General features: G+C 57.5%; 1 protein-coding gene across 1 annotated transcript in view; it reads right to left on the bottom strand.

Moving 5' to 3' along the window:
• ITPR3 (inositol 1,4,5-trisphosphate receptor type 3) overlaps positions 1-16,061 on the bottom strand; it is a 63,350-nt gene extending 47,289 nt beyond the window's left edge. The window contains exons 1-2 of the mRNA XM_033103648.1: positions 15,708-16,061; positions 2,420-2,490 (exon numbers count right to left, since the gene is read on the bottom strand). Coding sequence (XP_032959539.1) covers positions 2,420-2,490; positions 15,708-15,796 — 160 coding nt within the window. The 5' untranslated portion in view covers positions 15,797-16,061. The remainder of the gene's footprint in view (positions 1-2,419; positions 2,491-15,707) is intronic.
• Between the last annotated feature and the right edge of the window lie 555 nt (positions 16,062-16,616).

Genomic DNA, 16,616 nt, shown 5'->3' with positions numbered 1-16,616 from the left:
TTGGAGTCCATCTCTTGCCCCAAGTTCTGACCCACCAGCCACAGGCAGCACGGAGACCTGGGTCTGTCCCAGAAGGTTGGCTCTTCTCAGGTCCAAACAGGGCCACAGGGGGGCCTGTGCCTGCCTCACCACAGCACCACCGTCCAGGGCCCGGGGTGGAGAGGGCAGGCCGAGGCAGGAGGCCGTCCCCTCTTCCATCACAGAGCTGGCTGGGCCCAGCAAGGCTATGGGGACCCCTGGGCAGCTCCCAGATCCTGGGGAGGGCCCTGCTCATGAGCTTTGGGAAAACGGAGAGGAAGAGAAAGGAGGGAGTTGGGAAGGAATGACGGGAAGGAAGGCAAGAAGTCAAAGGAGCATTTGTTCGGCTAAGTGGCTTTTTAGTTGTCAAAAATTGGCCCCAAATTCTGTCCTCCGAAACTCTAGAGCAAATCTTCCTCTGCCAAACCCACTTCCCTGTCACCACCTGTCACACCACAAAGCTGCGTGCATGCACCTCCACACACCCACATACTTTCTCCCTTCAGCCTCAGTCCCCTCGCTGCCCTGGCACGGCCCACCCTCGGGATCTTCACCACTCTCTCTCTTACTAAGTTATTCCAAGAATTTACCTAACTCCCTCAACTAGAGCAGAAATCTGCCCCCTCCATCAGCAGCTACAAAACTCTATTTCTGGCTGCAGGAGACCCCACGGCCCCTTTGTCCACCTACGCATAACCTTCAGGACCCAGGGACAGGGATGGTCAGCTCTGTGCCTCCACGCATAAGGCCTGCAGCAGCACCCTGAAACCCCCAGAACCTGGGCCCAGCGCCTTCAAGGCTGGGCTCCACCAGAGGACGCTGGGACCCAGAGCAGCCAGGCCTGAGAGAGGCGGCGGGGCAGGAGGCAGCCCGAGGAGGGGGCCGGTGCATGCATTTATTCCTCACGTGTACTGGGCACCCACTACGTGGCAGACGCTGCAGGTGAAACAGTGGACAAAATAGACAGATGTCCGTGCCCTGGTGGAGCTGACATTCTAGCGGGCGAGATAGATGATAAACAGATAATCAAAATACATGCAGCCTGTCAGATTTATGGCATGGAGAAGAGAAAGCTGGGAAGCGAGCTTTGGGGGAGGAGCACTTTTATATTGGGGGGGCGGTCACAGAACGCCCGCTGAGGATATGAGACCTGAAGCTACTGAGAGCACGAGCCACACGGGTATTTGAGGTAAGGACCTCGCAGGCAGAGGGACAAGTGCAAAGGGGCAGAGGTGGGGGTGTGGCTGATACATATGAAGAACAGCAGGGAGACTGGTGTGGCTGGAAAGAAAAAGTGAGGGGCAAGGGGGAGGCAATGAGGGGAAGACGCAGCCGGCCGGCTGGTACAGGGCGAGGGGTCTCTGGCGGTGCGGCGAGCCCAGTGCCACAGGGCGCTGCCACACACCCACGCACGTCCCCTAAGACCGCGAAGCAAAGCTCCCCCTCAGCGGCCCGTGATAGAAGCAGGAGCAGAGGAGCAGACACGGGGCCCCTGTGCAGGCTGGGAGGAACCCCCATCTTCTCCACACTGCAATGGATGGGCCAGGCCCACAATAGCCAGCCAGCCAAGGAGGCCACAGGGTTATCTCCAGTCCTGCTCCCCTCCCAGCACCCTGCCGAGGACAATTCCAGCTAATCTCTCCTCAGAGGAGCAGCCACGTGGGCAGGCAAGGTGGCTGCGGTGGCTGGCATGTCCCTGCCTGCTCCCACCCTGCCCACCACGCCCAGGATCGTCTGTGCGACTCTCAGCCTCCTAAGTAATCACAGTAACACCTTACCCTGGCGGGGCACAATGACAGCAGGATACCTTTTAATCCTCACAAGGACCCTCCCGCTGACCACAGAGGGCACAGAGGCCCGAGAGGACAGGCATGTGCCCGGGGTCACTGAGCAGAGCCAGGTCTGGGCTCCACAGCTCCCTGGGGCAGGATCATCCACACCACATGGCGCTGAGGACACACCTGGGGTCAGGAGAAGGGACCCAGAGACCATCAGATCCAATCCTCTCACCACACAGATGAGGAGACAGCGGCACAGAGAAGAGCTCTCACCCTGGGCCTCCTAGTGCCTGAGGGAATTCTCTTTTCCTCCCCTGCTCCCTCAGAAAACGCCCAGTTATACGGACAAAGAAAGCCTTGTGGCTGGTGGGGAGTTCCAGGGAGAATGGGTCCCTGGCAAGCAATGGGTGTGCCCCTGAGATGTGGGGCGCGGCCCCAAAGAAATGAAGGGAGACGCCATCAGTGCCAAGAGGGCAGCAGTGCAAGTAGATGGGGGTCTGGACAGCAGTGTGAGGCCTGGCCAGCCCGTGAGGGCTCAAGGCGGTTCAATGAGTTCAGTCCCAGGTCCAAGGACTCCGCAGCCCGGGGCGGGGGGAAGCTTGCAGTGGGAGGGGAGGTCTTACCTCGGAACTTCTTAGGGGGGTTGTCCAGGTCCCCAGCTGCAGGCTCCACCACACAGCGGTCATCCACCAGCCTGGGGGACAAGGTGGCTGGGTCAGCAGGAGAGAAGAGCCCCATCTCCTCACAGCGTCCCTCCATCAGGGCAGGGGATCCCAGAGCACCAGGGAGGCCACCAAAGTAACCTCTCCGTCACTGACAAACCCCTCACCATCGTCATTCCCTTTCCTGGCACCATGGTTAAAAGGCAAGATCTCTTGGGGTGGGGTGGGGAGCCCCCAGGAAAAGCTCAGAGACACATCCAGCCCTCCCCAACCCCCTGGCTGGAGCTAAAGCTGTCCTGTGGGGGTCTGCTGCCAGTCTGGGCTGTCACACACACTACAGATATAACTCCTGTCGTAACCCTGAGACCCTACTGCCCAGACCTAAAAGGGCAGTGGGTGGTGGAGGATGGAGAGAGAAAGGGACCAAGAGAGACAAAGACCAAGTCAGAAAGAAAAACAAAGAGCAAGGGAGAGAGAGAGCAAAGGGAGAGACAGACAGAGAGAGATGGAAAAGACAAATAGAGGCAGAAAGACAAATAGGATAAGAAACAGGCAGAGAGAGACTGGAGGCAGATGGAAAGATGAGAGTAGCTTAGGAGACACCAAATTAGGGGGACAAGCCTTTGGGTCTCAAAGTCAGGTCAATAAACCTTGTTGCACCTTCCCAAACTCAGTGAGGCCCCATTTCATACCCTTCTCTTTGACCACCCTTGGGCCTGAAATTCTCCCCTTGCTGGGATTAATCTTGAATATCTGGAGGACATCCATCCATCCATCCACCCACCCTCCTACCCTTCCATCCATTCATTCCATGCCACTCAGCCTCTGAGTAATCATGGTAACTCATCATTTCAGAGGCCAGCTCTATCTCAGCGCTTCACAACTGTTACCCCTGAATTCTCACCAACTTCCCCACAACGGTCTGGTCATTAGCACCATTTTACAAAGGAGAAAACTGGGTTTGAAAGTTGAACAGCTTGCCTGCAGTCCCAGAGCGAATTTTAAAGCCTCCTTCTGCTCCTCCCCTCCTGGGGCTCATCTGCACCCCCCATCCCCTCACGGCCTCCTTGCCCCAGCCATGCTACACCTCCAGTTGATCCCACGTCCCTGGAGCGCTCATCTCTACAGAAATGGTCCTGGCAGCCTGCAGTGCCCTTCGTACCCAGCCCACGCTGGCTCCCCTCCAAGCCCCAGACCTCCGTTCATTCGTTCATTCGTCCATCCTCAGCCCCTCTCTCCTACTGTGTGAAGGCCTCCTTCCCCAGTGCCTCCCCCTCCTCTGCCCCCACCCCCACCCCCACCCCCACCCCGCTGTGTTCCCACAGCACCTGGCCCTGGCCTCACCTGCTGCCGTGTCTCTTTCTGCTGTGACCACTGCCCGTGTTCACGAGGAGTTCCTTGAAGGCAGGACCCTGTGTTTTTCCCCTTGGCATCACCAGCCCTTGGCACAATGCGGCCCACAGTAGTAACAATAGCAAGCAGTATTTTGTTTCTAATATTTTCGTATGTTGTTCAATTTTCTAAATCTACTTTGTTATTATATCCACTTCACAGACCGAGAAACCAGAGTAGGGAGAGGTCCAACAATGTCAGAGACACAAGGAGCAAGCAGCAGAGCTGGGCGCTGAAGCCAGGCTGTGCAGCAGCAGAGTGGCCCGGAGGGGAGCGGGCCTGCTCTGCGAGGACACTCTGGTCTCCTTCCCTGTCCCGGCCTCCAGCACTGGCTCTGTCCTTGACCCTCTCCCCTTCTCCATCTGCACTCACGCCCTTGCTCCTTTCAGCCAGACTCATGGGTTCAAAGCACCACTTCCATACACTCCCCGATGACTCCCACACCCCGGGCCATTCCTGTCCCCCAAACGCCAGGCTCAGAGATCTCACTGCCTACTCCACATCTCCACTTAGAGGTCCACCGGCATCGCAACCCGGAGCTCACACCTAACGTGCCCCTCCTGAAGGCCTCCCCATTTGATGGCAACGCCATCCTTCCAGTTGCTCAGACCAAAGACCCTGGACCAATCCTCGGCTCCTTCTTCCACTCACCTCTCACACCTACTCTGTCGGGAAACCCTGTGGGCTCTATCTTCAGGATACGTGCAGAATGCGCCCTCTTCTCATCACTGTCACCAACCACCCGGTACAGGCCCCCACCCGTTCTCACCTGGATTTCAGTGACTGCCTCCTCATTGGTTCCTGATGACCGCCCCCCCCCCAGCCTTCCCCCCTACAGCCTGCTCCCCACAGCAACAGAGCGATCTCTTTAAAAGGTAAGTCAAATCAGGGCAGTCCTCTGCTCAGAACCCTAGAACCGCTTGTCTCAGAGTAAAAGCCAAGAACTCACAATGGCCTGAAAGACCCCACGTAATCCAACCCTCACCTCTCCACCCTCATCTCGTCCCCTTGCCGGAGTCCACTCTGCTCAGCCACAGCACTCCTCCAGGCCCCTGAAACCTTCCAGGACAGCTGGCACTGCTTCCTCCCTCTGCCTGAAACCCTCCGCCCCTCGGCACCCTCCTGGCTCCCTCCCTCACCTTCAGATTCTGGTTCCAATGGCCCATCCCCATGGACACCCTCCCTCCCCCATCCTTTTTAAAACTGTAAACTGCTCCTTCCCACACTCCTTATCCACCTCCCTGCCTCACTGTTCTCCAGAGCCTGCTGTGTATTTTACTTATTTCTTTTGGACGGAAGCTCCATGAGGACAAGGAGCTTGTCTGTCCTCCCCCTGCTGTGTCCCCAACATGTAGACCACTGCCGTGTACAGAGCACGCACACAGGAAAACATACTGAGTGGATTAATACATTTTACCAGCTGCTGAGGGAAGTACATGGTAAGAAGCAAAAGATAAGGTCCCTGCCTCCGGGAGTTTAAAATCTCATTGGGAAGACAAGTCACATACTCAGAAGAGTTAATGATATAAGGACTATGCATTGATGCCAACTGGCGATACCAGCTGTGGATTTCGTCTGAATTCAGGGAAGGGAGAGGTCAGAGCTTCGCCAATCAGAGAAGGTGTGAAAGAAGAGGCAGGAGCTACGCAGAGCCTGGAATGATTCATAGAATTTCCTGTAAGACATTAGTGAATCAGATTAGCTGGTTGTCTCTTAGCAGATCCTAAGGGGAGGGGACCAGGGGTGGGTAACTTTTGGTGGGGGAGGGGAGAAAGTGTTGGCCCAGGCCTGGGACCTGGCACTGCCAGGGATGCTGGGCAGCCATAGGGCAGCATGGAAGTTGGTACGGCTGAGGAGAGGCTGGGGCCGCCCCCCACGGGCCCTATCTGGACCAGTGCACAGGACTTGGTGAAAGCCCCTCCTCACGGACTCCCCGTCAGAGGAGAAACCCACCCTCACCCCAGGCCCCTCCACACTTCCCCTGGGAACTCCTTGTCTGGGTCACACATGCAGGAAAAGGACATGCAAATTCAGATGCCTGGCATGCTTTTCCTAACCCCCTAGCACAAATCCACCTGGCCATTATGTGGATGTCCATCTGTCCTCACCCACGCTGGCACAGCTTCTGAAGCCCTGATGTCTCCAACTAAGCCCCTCCCAGTGTCCAGGGATCCAGAAAACATTTTGGGAGCATAAACTGAAGGCATTTAGAGAAGGGGCAGGATTGGTCAGGAGGGGAGCATGGCCTCCAGGAGGATTTCAAACAAAGGTGAGAAGGAAACATCCCAGACCCACAGCCAGGAGGGGACAGGAATGGTCTGTATGAGGAACCAGAACACAGAAGCAAGCCATGTGGGAAGATAAGAAAGGCAGGGGGGTTCCCCAGGAAAGCAAGGTCAGTAGATGGGACATTCAGGGGTTCCTCCCAGCTCTGACATTCCACACCCCTATAGTCCACGCGTGGGTCCCCAACTAGCAGAATCAACACGGCCTGCGAACTCTAGGCTACACCTTGTATCCCTCCCCAAGAAGCTCCAGGGGTGGCGCCTCCGGTCTTTTTATTTCACACTTGGTTCTTAGGGCAGCCCCCCACCTGGAGGCAAAGGCCATCTGCAGTATGTTTGGAGTCCCAGATGTCCCCAAGCGCCCCTGCAAAGCCTCTCCATTCCTCGGTACACATGCATTAGGACTGAAGCATCCCAAGAAGGTGTCATCAGGCGGGGGAGGGTGGAGAGGGTGGGAAGGGTGTAGCACGAAGCCATTAACAGATAAGCCCTTATCAGATGGGCTGGGGGGCGGTGGGGGGGGGACCTGAGGCCAGAGCCAGGCCGAGGCCGGGACACCAGAGGGGTAAGTTTTGAGGGAGGGGGGCCTCGGAGGTTCAGGCCCGAACTTGTGTTCCCGGCGGACCCCGGCGGAGTGCGCCCCCAGACCGCCCCCGGACCATGCACTAGGGCCACTGGGCCCCGCCCCCTACAACAGAGCGAAACTCGCCCGCCCCACGTGCAGCCGTCGCCCCCGCCTGTCGCCCCCGCCTGTCACCCCGGCCTGTCGCCTTGGCCTGCAGCCCCGGCCTGTCGCCCCGGCCTGCCTCGACAGCAAGCCGCGCTCAGGAGGCTGGGGACGCTGGGACACCGCCAGAGGCACCGGGGGCGGGGCGGGCGACGTGCCACCTGCGCACGCACTTCCTCCCCTCTGGGGTTCAGCTGTCTGCGGAGGGCTGCCCCGGGGGACCCCTCCCACTCCGCACCTGGTGGCACCCGTGTCCCAGGCCCAAGCCCACCTCCCTCCCTCGTGGGGGCACCTGTTTATTAAACTAGTCCGGCACAGGTGCTGGGCTGCAGGTAACGCACCTGGCTGGCTTGCTGTAACCAGACCCGAGCTCTCCAGGGGCAAGTGGCTGCATCGCTTCACTCTCCGGTCTCCTGAGCTCCTCCGCCTCCGCCCAAGGTCCCGCCAGCCCACCGAGCGCACCGTCTCACCTTTGCACGTTGCACACGCTGAAACCCCACGGAGTCCCACCTTCTGGAAGGCCGCGCTTAAACTCTTGCAGAGTTCCCGGCCCATCCCCACCGCAGGCATCACCCCTCATCTAAAGGCAGGTGGCATCCCGGCCTCGATTGCATTAGAAAAACTGACCGTCCAACGTGTGGAACACATTCTAATTTATAAATCGTTTCTACATCCAATACCTCATGCATTCTTACCACAGTCCAGTATGAGGTTCACAGAGTAGAAGGTACCCAGGTCACATATACAACCCTGGCCACCATCCACTCGACAAACGTCTCTCAGAGCAGATTATGCACTGGGTGTGGTCCCCAGCCTCCAGATCTCACCCACCATGCCGATACCCTGAGGACAGGAGCCATGGCCTACACCCTTGAATTCCCGCCCCCTTGCAGGACCCTCCAAGGAACTGATTGACAACTGCTCTAGAAGGGTGTGGAGGGCACTGTCCCTGAAATGCCCTTTGGGTCGGCACCCCAAGACTTCGGTCTGAAGGAGAGAGAAGGTCAGATGTATACAGGGACCTGGGTGGCTCCATTCTGCCCAGGCTGGACTTTGAGATCCAGGTGGGAGCCATGGAGAAGGCAATGGGGCGGGTCAGTGCTGTCTGGAAAGATTAGATAAGGAGGAGGAGGAAGGAGGGAGCTAGGAGTGGGGTGGGAAACTCGCAGACAGGCCGGAATCCGCGCCTGCACCTGCCAGGCCTCCATCGGAACAGCCCCGGATGGAGGAATCACAGACTGGGCACATGCCGGAGGGACCCCAGACAGCACCTCCCCAATCCAGCTCAGAAACTGAGGCATGGTGGGGGGAAATGAGCAGAGCAGGTCACACAAGTTAGAGGAGCAGCCAGCTCCAGACCCCAGGTCTCCTGACTCCCAGCCCAGGGCACTGGCCACCACCCCACAGGTCTAGGACAAAGCTAAGGAGGACCACGCCCTAGGCAGGCACTGCCAGAACACAGGGATTGGCTGGTGGTGGATGGGGGGCCTTAGAGTCCCCTTCTCCAGATACCCACAGTCACACCCACTAGATGGGGGTAGAGAGGAATATTGGGAGAGGAACCCAGGTTCACTGGCTGGGATCCCTGGCTCATCACAGAAAACAAATTCACTTCAGCAGCCCTGCACAAAAATCCATTTACTTAACCTCTACTATCTTTCTTTACCAAGGATTCACCTTGTGCTACTCAAGGGACCACACAGTATATGGAATTTCAAACCAAGCATGCCTCATCCCTTCAGAGAGCTTAAGCCTAGAAAGAACAGTAAGCCACCCGCTCAGAGAACCCCCAAGAGTCTCACCAGCAAGGAATGGAGGTAGCAAAAATGACTGAACTTAGCCCAATAGAAATAAAAATCCCTGGCCAGTGTGCAAACCTTCAGGTCACTGAATTTCTGGCTCTCAGGACTGGCTGGGCTCTGGTAAGTCCTGGGGTCTCAATAGGGCTGCTGGGAACATGGGAAGACATATGTTAGGCCAAGGAGAAGAGGGAGGGAGCAGGAGAGATAAGAGGGAAAGCTGAGACAGAGGAGTACGACCAGGGGCCGCCCAGCTAGCCCTCGCCTTATACCTTGGCCTTGGCTTTGCAGGGCCTACGCTTTTCTCCTGGCCTCCACAACCCGGCAGTGGGCTCTCAGCCTGTCCTACTTGACATGGTAACTGAGGCGACAGGTGCTGCAGCAGGGCAGGCCCTGACACCCAGCCAGCCCAGCTCCCGGCCTCCGTGGAGCTCTCTGGGCAACAGCAGTAACAGCAGCCGTCACAAAACCAGCGAGTGAGACAGTCTACAGAACAACTAACCTGTCTCAGGAACTCAGTATCATGGTGGGAAAGAAAGAGGCAGGGACAGAGCACTGTTTTAGATTAAAGGAGATTTAATTAAGAAGCATAAGAATTAACTGTAACATGTGGACCTTGACTGGATCCTGAATTAAAGAAACCAGTGGTCAAAGACAGACTGAGGACAGTGGGGCACATCTGACTAAGGACCAGGCAGTGGATGCTGTTACGAAAGTATTAGCTGGTGTGCTAACAGTATTATGGCTACATAGGAGCATATCCTTATTTCTTAGAGATGTATAACGAGTATTTAGAGGTAAAAACATGCAATGTATGTAATTTATCATAAAACGCTTCAGCGAAAAAGAGATGTAGCAAATATGGCAAAACGTGGACAATTATTAAATCTGAGACATGAGCATATGGGTGTTCTACACAGTTCTCTCTACTTTTCCTGAATTATCTTCACGCATCAGGCTGGTAATGACGAGCCAAAGTGACAGTGTAGGAAAGGCCAGCGCTAACTGTCAAAGCTCCATAAAATCGACCCATTGCCAGCACTGTCTCTGAGGTCCAGACTTAACTGTCCTTCCTATGACCTGTATCACCCATTTCTAGACTCACCCTAGACAAGATGGCTCTCCTGGAGGAAGGGGTGATGGCTGGCGGAGTGATTTGCCAACCAAATGTACACAGGTGTCTCCCAGAGCACCTGCAGCTGCCCCCAGGCTGAGATTTATGAGGCCTGCCCCTCCTGGCTCTGCCCACCTGCCAGCCAAAATACTTTACACACCTTCACGCACCACTGTGATCATTCTTCTCCCCACTCAGGCTCCTGCCAGGTGTCCCTCCAGCCTGCCTGCCCGAGTGGAAACCCCTCTACCATGCGTCCTCGCCCAGTCCCATCCCACACCCTGGGCTCACGGTTGTCAAGGCCCAGCCTCATTTCTGCCCCCACAGCCCTGGTGTGAAAGGCCCTGCAGCCTCCACTCCGACAATCTCTGCTATGTGACCCCAGCAAGTCGTTTAGCTTCACCAAGCCAGGGGTCCTCACTGCAGGTACAAATGCTGGGTACCACTGCCACTCCTGGCATGACCAGCATGACACACTCAGGGGGCTCAGGGCTCACATGGGATGAACTTAGTGCAGACTTGGGCTCTGCTCTCTCCCCCTCCCCCCAGGCCTCCTTCCCTCCTCTCTCACAGTCCCCACTTCCAGGGAAGAGCCTCCCAGCTCAACATGGGGTGAAAGAGGGAGAGCAGGCCTGGGACAGCAGGGACTCCAGGGGTGTGCTCAGGAGTAATCGAAACCCAGAAACCTCCCCCTAAGCTGAGAGCAGAAAGCTGGTATGGCCCCACCCTAAAATCCAGCACATCACCCCACCCCGAACCCCAGACAGGGCCCCACCCACCCCATAGCCCCACTGGGCCCAGCGGGGAGGGGACGTGGGGTCAGGAATGTAGGGCAGGACAGAGTGAGAGTAAGTGGCTGCAGCGGATTCTTTAGGCGGAGGGAGGCTTGTGTATAGCCTGGCCCCCGAGTCCCGGGGTGGAATCCAGGGGCTGACCCTATCCCCACAAGGCCTCTCTCTCCACTGCCCCTCCCCATGACGGCCACCACATCCAACCTTCAGGACAGAGGCTGGTCTTACTCCCCGTACCCCCTAGCACAACACTCTCAAACTTGTCACATAAACTGGGCCATGCCCCGAGGCACAGAGTCCCTGTTTCTACCACCTCCACCACCAGAGAAACAAGCAGAATGAGAGAGAGCCTGTGAGATAAAAGATGTGCCTTCCCTTTGATCTCCGAATTCCACTTCTGGGAATTTATCCTAAGAGGATAACTGGACAAGTGCTCGGGCATGCACAGACTGGGCTGTTCAGTGTGGATTGTCTGTAATGGCAAAAATTTAAAAACAACCTGAATGCCCAATACTAGAGTTGCTTAAATAAATTCAGCTTCATCATAGCAGGGGATGCTATGCAGCCCTCACAATGGTGTGCTGGCATGGGAAAATACAGCTGAATGTATCCCCCAAAAGAGGCAAGGTGCAAAGCCCTATGTGCGGTTTCATATCATTCTGTAAATATTTGTTAAGTAAAAGGTCTCGGAGGTCCACATACAGAATGTGAATATAAGTCACAGCGGTGTTGCAGACAATTTTGACTTGAGTTTTCCAGGTTTACTCCATCGAGCAGATACTGTATTTTAATCACAAGAAAACATATGTATTTTCCAAAAACGAGTTGCAAGGATTGGCTCAGCGGAGGCCGAGACCCTGCCTTGGGGCACAGGACAGGGGGAGTGCAACATTTCATTCCGGTGAAATCACAATTAAGTGAAAGCCAAAGGGCAGGTCTGAAATCTGCTCTGGGGGAATGTGGTCTGCACGAGTGCCCCCTCCTGGAATTACATGTGTCGCAGAGACTTAAGGCTCAAAGGGCCCTGACAGACTCTCTCTCTCTGACAGCTCCTCACTGTGCAGACTAGAACAGGCTGGAACTCTGTCTCAATCACTACTGATTCTTCAGTGACTAGAACAGTGACACATAGTAAGTGCTCGATAAATGTTTGTTGGATGATTTAATGAAGCCTGACGGAGGCTGAGATGGGCTCCCTGGACCAAAGGGCTGGCAAACCCAACAGGTAGGCTTCCTCATAGCCTGTCAGCTGGGGCCCCCAGATCAGGGATCCCAGCCCCAGGCACCCATTAAAATCACCTGGGGAGCTTTTAAACAATCCCACCCTCACACCCCAGTCCTAGAAATGTTGATACAGTTGGTCTGACGTGTGACTTGGGAGCTGAATTTTTTAAAATAACCCTCGGGGATTCTCAGATGCACCTTAGAGGAAACACACTCTGAGAAAGCAGGGCCTTGCCAAAATCACCCAGTGAGTTAGTGACAAAGCAGGAGAGCCAAGCCCCTGATCGTCCACATTTGTTATGTGCCATTGAGTCAGCGCTAACCCCTGGACACCCTACGAATGAGTGATGTCCACACTGTCCTGTCTTCACCAGCCCCTCAGCTCCTGCAGACTCACACCCGTGGCTCTCAGGGAGTCAGTCCATCTCAGACGTGGTCTTTCTCCTTCCATTCTGCCCAGCATCACTGTCTTTTCCAAAGAACGCTGCCTTCCACATTTTCTAGGTGCTGACCTCCAGTGCCCACCCTCCTGGGGAAGTGGCTCAGGGTGCAAGATGGACAGGGAGCCCCAAGGGGGGGGCCTCATAACCCTCCTCCCTGTGATCACCCAGCCCTGGGTGATACAGGTCGGGAGGCCCCGAGAGCCGCCAAAGGGTGCTCCAAGGCCCAGGTGTGGGTGGCAGAGGCACCGTGACAAATGTTGTGAGGTCAGCTTCAAGAGCAGTTCACCTGCACTCCCCACCTTACATCCTGTGGCATGAGGCCACCCCTCTGGGCACCCAAAGAGCTCCACGGGATTGGATGTGAGAGTTGGAGGGGCCCGCGTTGCACACTCAGGGCCAGTTTCCGCAGCCACTGGCCCGGAGCCACATTAAATCCTCCACCTTTCACTGGAGGAGCGCCCATCGGGCGCTCCAGCCCTGGCTTCTGCTGCCTCCCACCAGGGGTGAGGGACGAGGCAGGGGCCTGGCCACGCTCTCCTGCCAAGAACAGGAGTGGGCCTGCTTTGCTTTTCCAGCCAAGGTCTCGAGCTGCTCCAGCATCCACTCCCCAGACCCCTCCGGTCCTTCCGACCAGGAGTTAATGTACAATCTTCACCCAGAGCTCTAATTATCCAGGCAGCTCTAATTGGCCTCCTCCACTTGGCCCTGCAGAGCCTGGCTGGAATCCGAGGGCTGCCCTAGACTCCCTCCTCCACCACTGGCCCCCCCTTCCCACCTCCCAGCGGAACCAACCCCTCTGCCCTCCAAGACTGCCCCAGTCTCCAGCACATTCATTTCATGCAGCTCTTACTGGGCACCTCTTGGACACTGCGCATTGGGCAAGCCTGGGAACTCAGTCAAGTCAGCCTCCAGGGTTCACAGACATGCGCACCAACAGCCAGGTAGAGGCAAAGGGGGCCAGAGTTGAAGATGGAGGCAGAGAGATCCTGGCGAGGATGGAGCAGACTCAGAGAATCTCGCCCTCTAAGGCCCCAGACCCCCTGGGGTCAGCATGCAGATTCTGATTCAGCAGGACAGGCAGGAGTGTGAGATTCTGTTTTTCTAACAAGCTTTAGGTGACGCTGATGCCGCTGGACCGAGGACTAGACTCTGAGGAGCTGTCACTGACTCTAAGTTCTGAGAAGTTAGGACGCACGGCTCCCTTATTCGCCACCTAGTCCCCAGTTGGACACGCTGAGTGGATGAATGGTGTAATTAATCACTTAATCCTGGCAACGTGCCGAGCCCTACAGAAAAACCTCCAACTAATTGTAAAACAACACAATTAACACGAGCAAGGAGTTTGTATACGGCAGTGCAAAGCACAGAGGGAAAAGGGTTAATTCTGCTGGGTTGGGGGGCGGGTTGGATCTCTCAAAAGAGGCCACTTTGCTAGGTCTTAGACGGTGGGTCCGATTTACCTAGGTGGAAACCTGCTGAAGGGCAGGCAACACAGGAGCAAAGGTAAAGAGACCGTGAGCATGTGGGGTAGGTTCCAGGAACCGGGAGCGTGTGGTGCACCTTGGGGCAGGGGTATGAGGGGAGGTGAAAAAATCCTGAAAATTAAATTGGGGCCCGCACATGCTGGTGTTAGCATGCCAGGCTGAGAGGGCAGCATCCATCAGTGGGAAGTCAGGAGCTGTAGGGGGTGTTTGCACAGAGTACCAGCACCCTGGAGTAGGGGGCTCTCAAAGGTCACCCGGTCCTGCCCCACGCTCAAAGTGCACTGAAAGGAGCACTTTTCTGGGGCAGGAAGGGCCAAGGCAGGAGGGAGCTATGTTAGGAAGTAACAGGGAGAATCCTTCGAGGGATGAGGCCTGTGCGGAGGGCTGAGGAAGACTGTTGCCCCTGATTCAGCTGGATCTCACATCACAGGTGCTTAAAACCACCTACTGTGTGCTCAGCCCTGAGCCAGGCACAAAGCAACAGAGAAGAATGTCATTTCCCAAAAGCCTCCAGTGCTGTTCAGACACGAGGACAGGGGCTTCCACGTCCCCCGCAGCCCCTACATTCTCTCCTCCTCCCCTCAGCATTATTACGGTGTTTTCTGTGTACCTACTAGGTGCAGGCCCTGGCCTGAGGGGTAGGTAGGGCCCTGGTCATTGCTAGGGCCGGGGGCATGCCCACAGGTGCCCTCCATCCTCAGGGGAACTGAGCAAGAGAAGTCAGGTCTAGTGGGGGAGGGGATGAGAGGTCTGGAGGGTGCTGCCCTGAGGTAAGGACAGTGGGTCTGCTGGAACTCCTACGGTCCGGGCAGCACAGCCAGTCTCCAGCCCCCACAGTCCTGCTGGATTCCCTTTGCTACCCGACGAAGGCTAAACTCCCAGCAACCCCGGGACACACCTAAGGAGCCAGGGGTCTCCCACCTCCCAGCTCAGGCTTAGACAGGCCAGGTACAGAGTCAACCCTGGGCTGAGGGTGCTGGGGCTGTCCTCCAAAGCCCCCAGGGAGGCACCTGGTGGCTGGCTGCTGTCCAGAGAGGTAGTCAGCAGAGGACAGTGGGTTCATCCTAAAGGGCAGCTGCGGGTGGTGGGGAGGATGAGACAACTTAACACAGGTCTCCAGACTGAAAATGGGATGAAGATAGCAGGCCCTGCCCTTGGGCCTGGCTGGGGAGATGGAGAAATCACTCTATCCCTACCCTCAGCGACTCATCTGACTGCTCCTCTGCCTAATTCCTCTCCTGCCCTCTCTCGGCTTCTGGCCTGGCCCTCTCCCACGACTTGAATTGATTCCCTGTTTATCCAACCCAGACCTTGGGGGGTGGCGGCCAGAATTAATTAATGTTTGTAAAGTGATCCAGAGATACTGGGACCAGGGACCCAGGGGCGCCAGATGAGCTGCGCAGGAAATTGACAGGGAGAGGTGGGGAGAAGGGGGGCAGCCGGCCAGGACCTGGGACGCCTGGAAGAGGAGACACTCCTACTACAGGGGGCAGGGCAGGAGAGAGCTACGAGGAAAAGGTGCAACCTCTCAAAGGTACGCCAGGTGCCTAACTAGAGGATTCCGGGCTCCAGGCTGAGCCTACCTCCCCACCCCACCCCTCCACAGTCTGCCCCAGCCCCAGAGCTGGTCACGTCCAGCCCGGATGCCTTTCCCCAACTCAGGCCCCAGGCACCCACCTGCCCCCGCCCCGGGACCACCTGCAGAGGAAGTCTCTCCGCCCCGTCTGAAGAAAGGCGGGCGAGGGCACTGGGGTGGAGACTTCGCAGAGGAGGGCGCCTCCTGCCAACTCCGGCGGAGCATCGACTCCTACCTGGGCAAACATCTAACTTCCTTTCTCTAAAAGCAGGAGGCGAATCGTTCCCCCAGCTCCTGGAAGCTGGGGACGTCCGGGTCCTCTGTCGGGGGCGGGCGACTGGATGCACGCAACTAGCACCGGGGCCCACCGAGCCCCCTCGCCGCCTGCGCCCCCCTCGAACTCGGCTCACTCACCCCAAAGTGCTGATGAAGCCATTGACGGAGCCCTCGGCGTACAAGGAGACGATGTCTCCGATGTGAAGAAAGCTGGACATCTCGCTCATGGCTGCGGCCCTCGGGGAGCCGGGGCGGTGGGGGCACCCAGGGGTGCGCGGCTGGGCTCGGTGCGAAGAACGGAGATGACCGAGGGGCCGGGGAGGGGGGCGTCCTCACCTCGAAGCAGGGCGCACGCCGCGGCCGGGGCGGGCCAGCGGTCACCGGAGCGGAAGGCGGCGCGGCGTGGCCAGGAGCCGGCGGTGAGGAGGTGGCCACGTCTTGGCGCGCCCGCCGCCCGCCCGCGGACCCGGCCCGCGCGTACCTGCAGCGTAGAAGGAGCAGGAAGTCTGGGGCCGTCACATACACATGCAAATCCCGCCCGGGAGGCGTGGAAGCCACACCCCAGCTGCCCCCCCGCACCCAGCGCGGCCCGCCCCCGGCACCCACGTGCACTGGCCCGCCTCCGGCGCCCTGCGCCCCCCGCGCGTCCCGGCCCGGCCTCCCGGACGCGGAGCGAGCCGCCTGCCCTGCGAAACTCCGAGGAGTCCTGGGTTCCAACAGGCTCCCCTGGACGGAGTTCCAGCTCCCGGGAACCGCCACCCCGGGAGACCCAGCCGTAGTGGGGGCTGTACGCCCTCAGGGTGCCCCGGACCATCTACTCCTCGGATCGCTGGGAGCTGGTGTGAGCCGCGCGCGGAGGACCCGGTAGCGCCCTGGCCGTGGCCGCCCTCTGGCCACCGCGTGGTCTCCGCGCCCAGCTGAGCGCCGTCTCGCGCCCACAGGCGCGCTCATTCCTTCGGAGCACAAACCGAGATTCATTTTTCTCAACGTGAAAAGCCTTTTCATTGCACAATAGAAACTGCTCGGACTTCGAGGGGAAATGAAGCA

The sequence above is a fragment of the Rhinolophus ferrumequinum genome, chromosome 3 (genome assembly GCF_004115265.2).
Source record: "Rhinolophus ferrumequinum isolate MPI-CBG mRhiFer1 chromosome 3, mRhiFer1_v1.p, whole genome shotgun sequence".
Taxonomy (NCBI): Eukaryota; Metazoa; Chordata; class Mammalia; order Chiroptera; family Rhinolophidae; genus Rhinolophus; species Rhinolophus ferrumequinum.
Note: the sequence above shows the minus strand (reverse complement) of the source record. Positions and strands in the feature narration are given on the sequence as shown.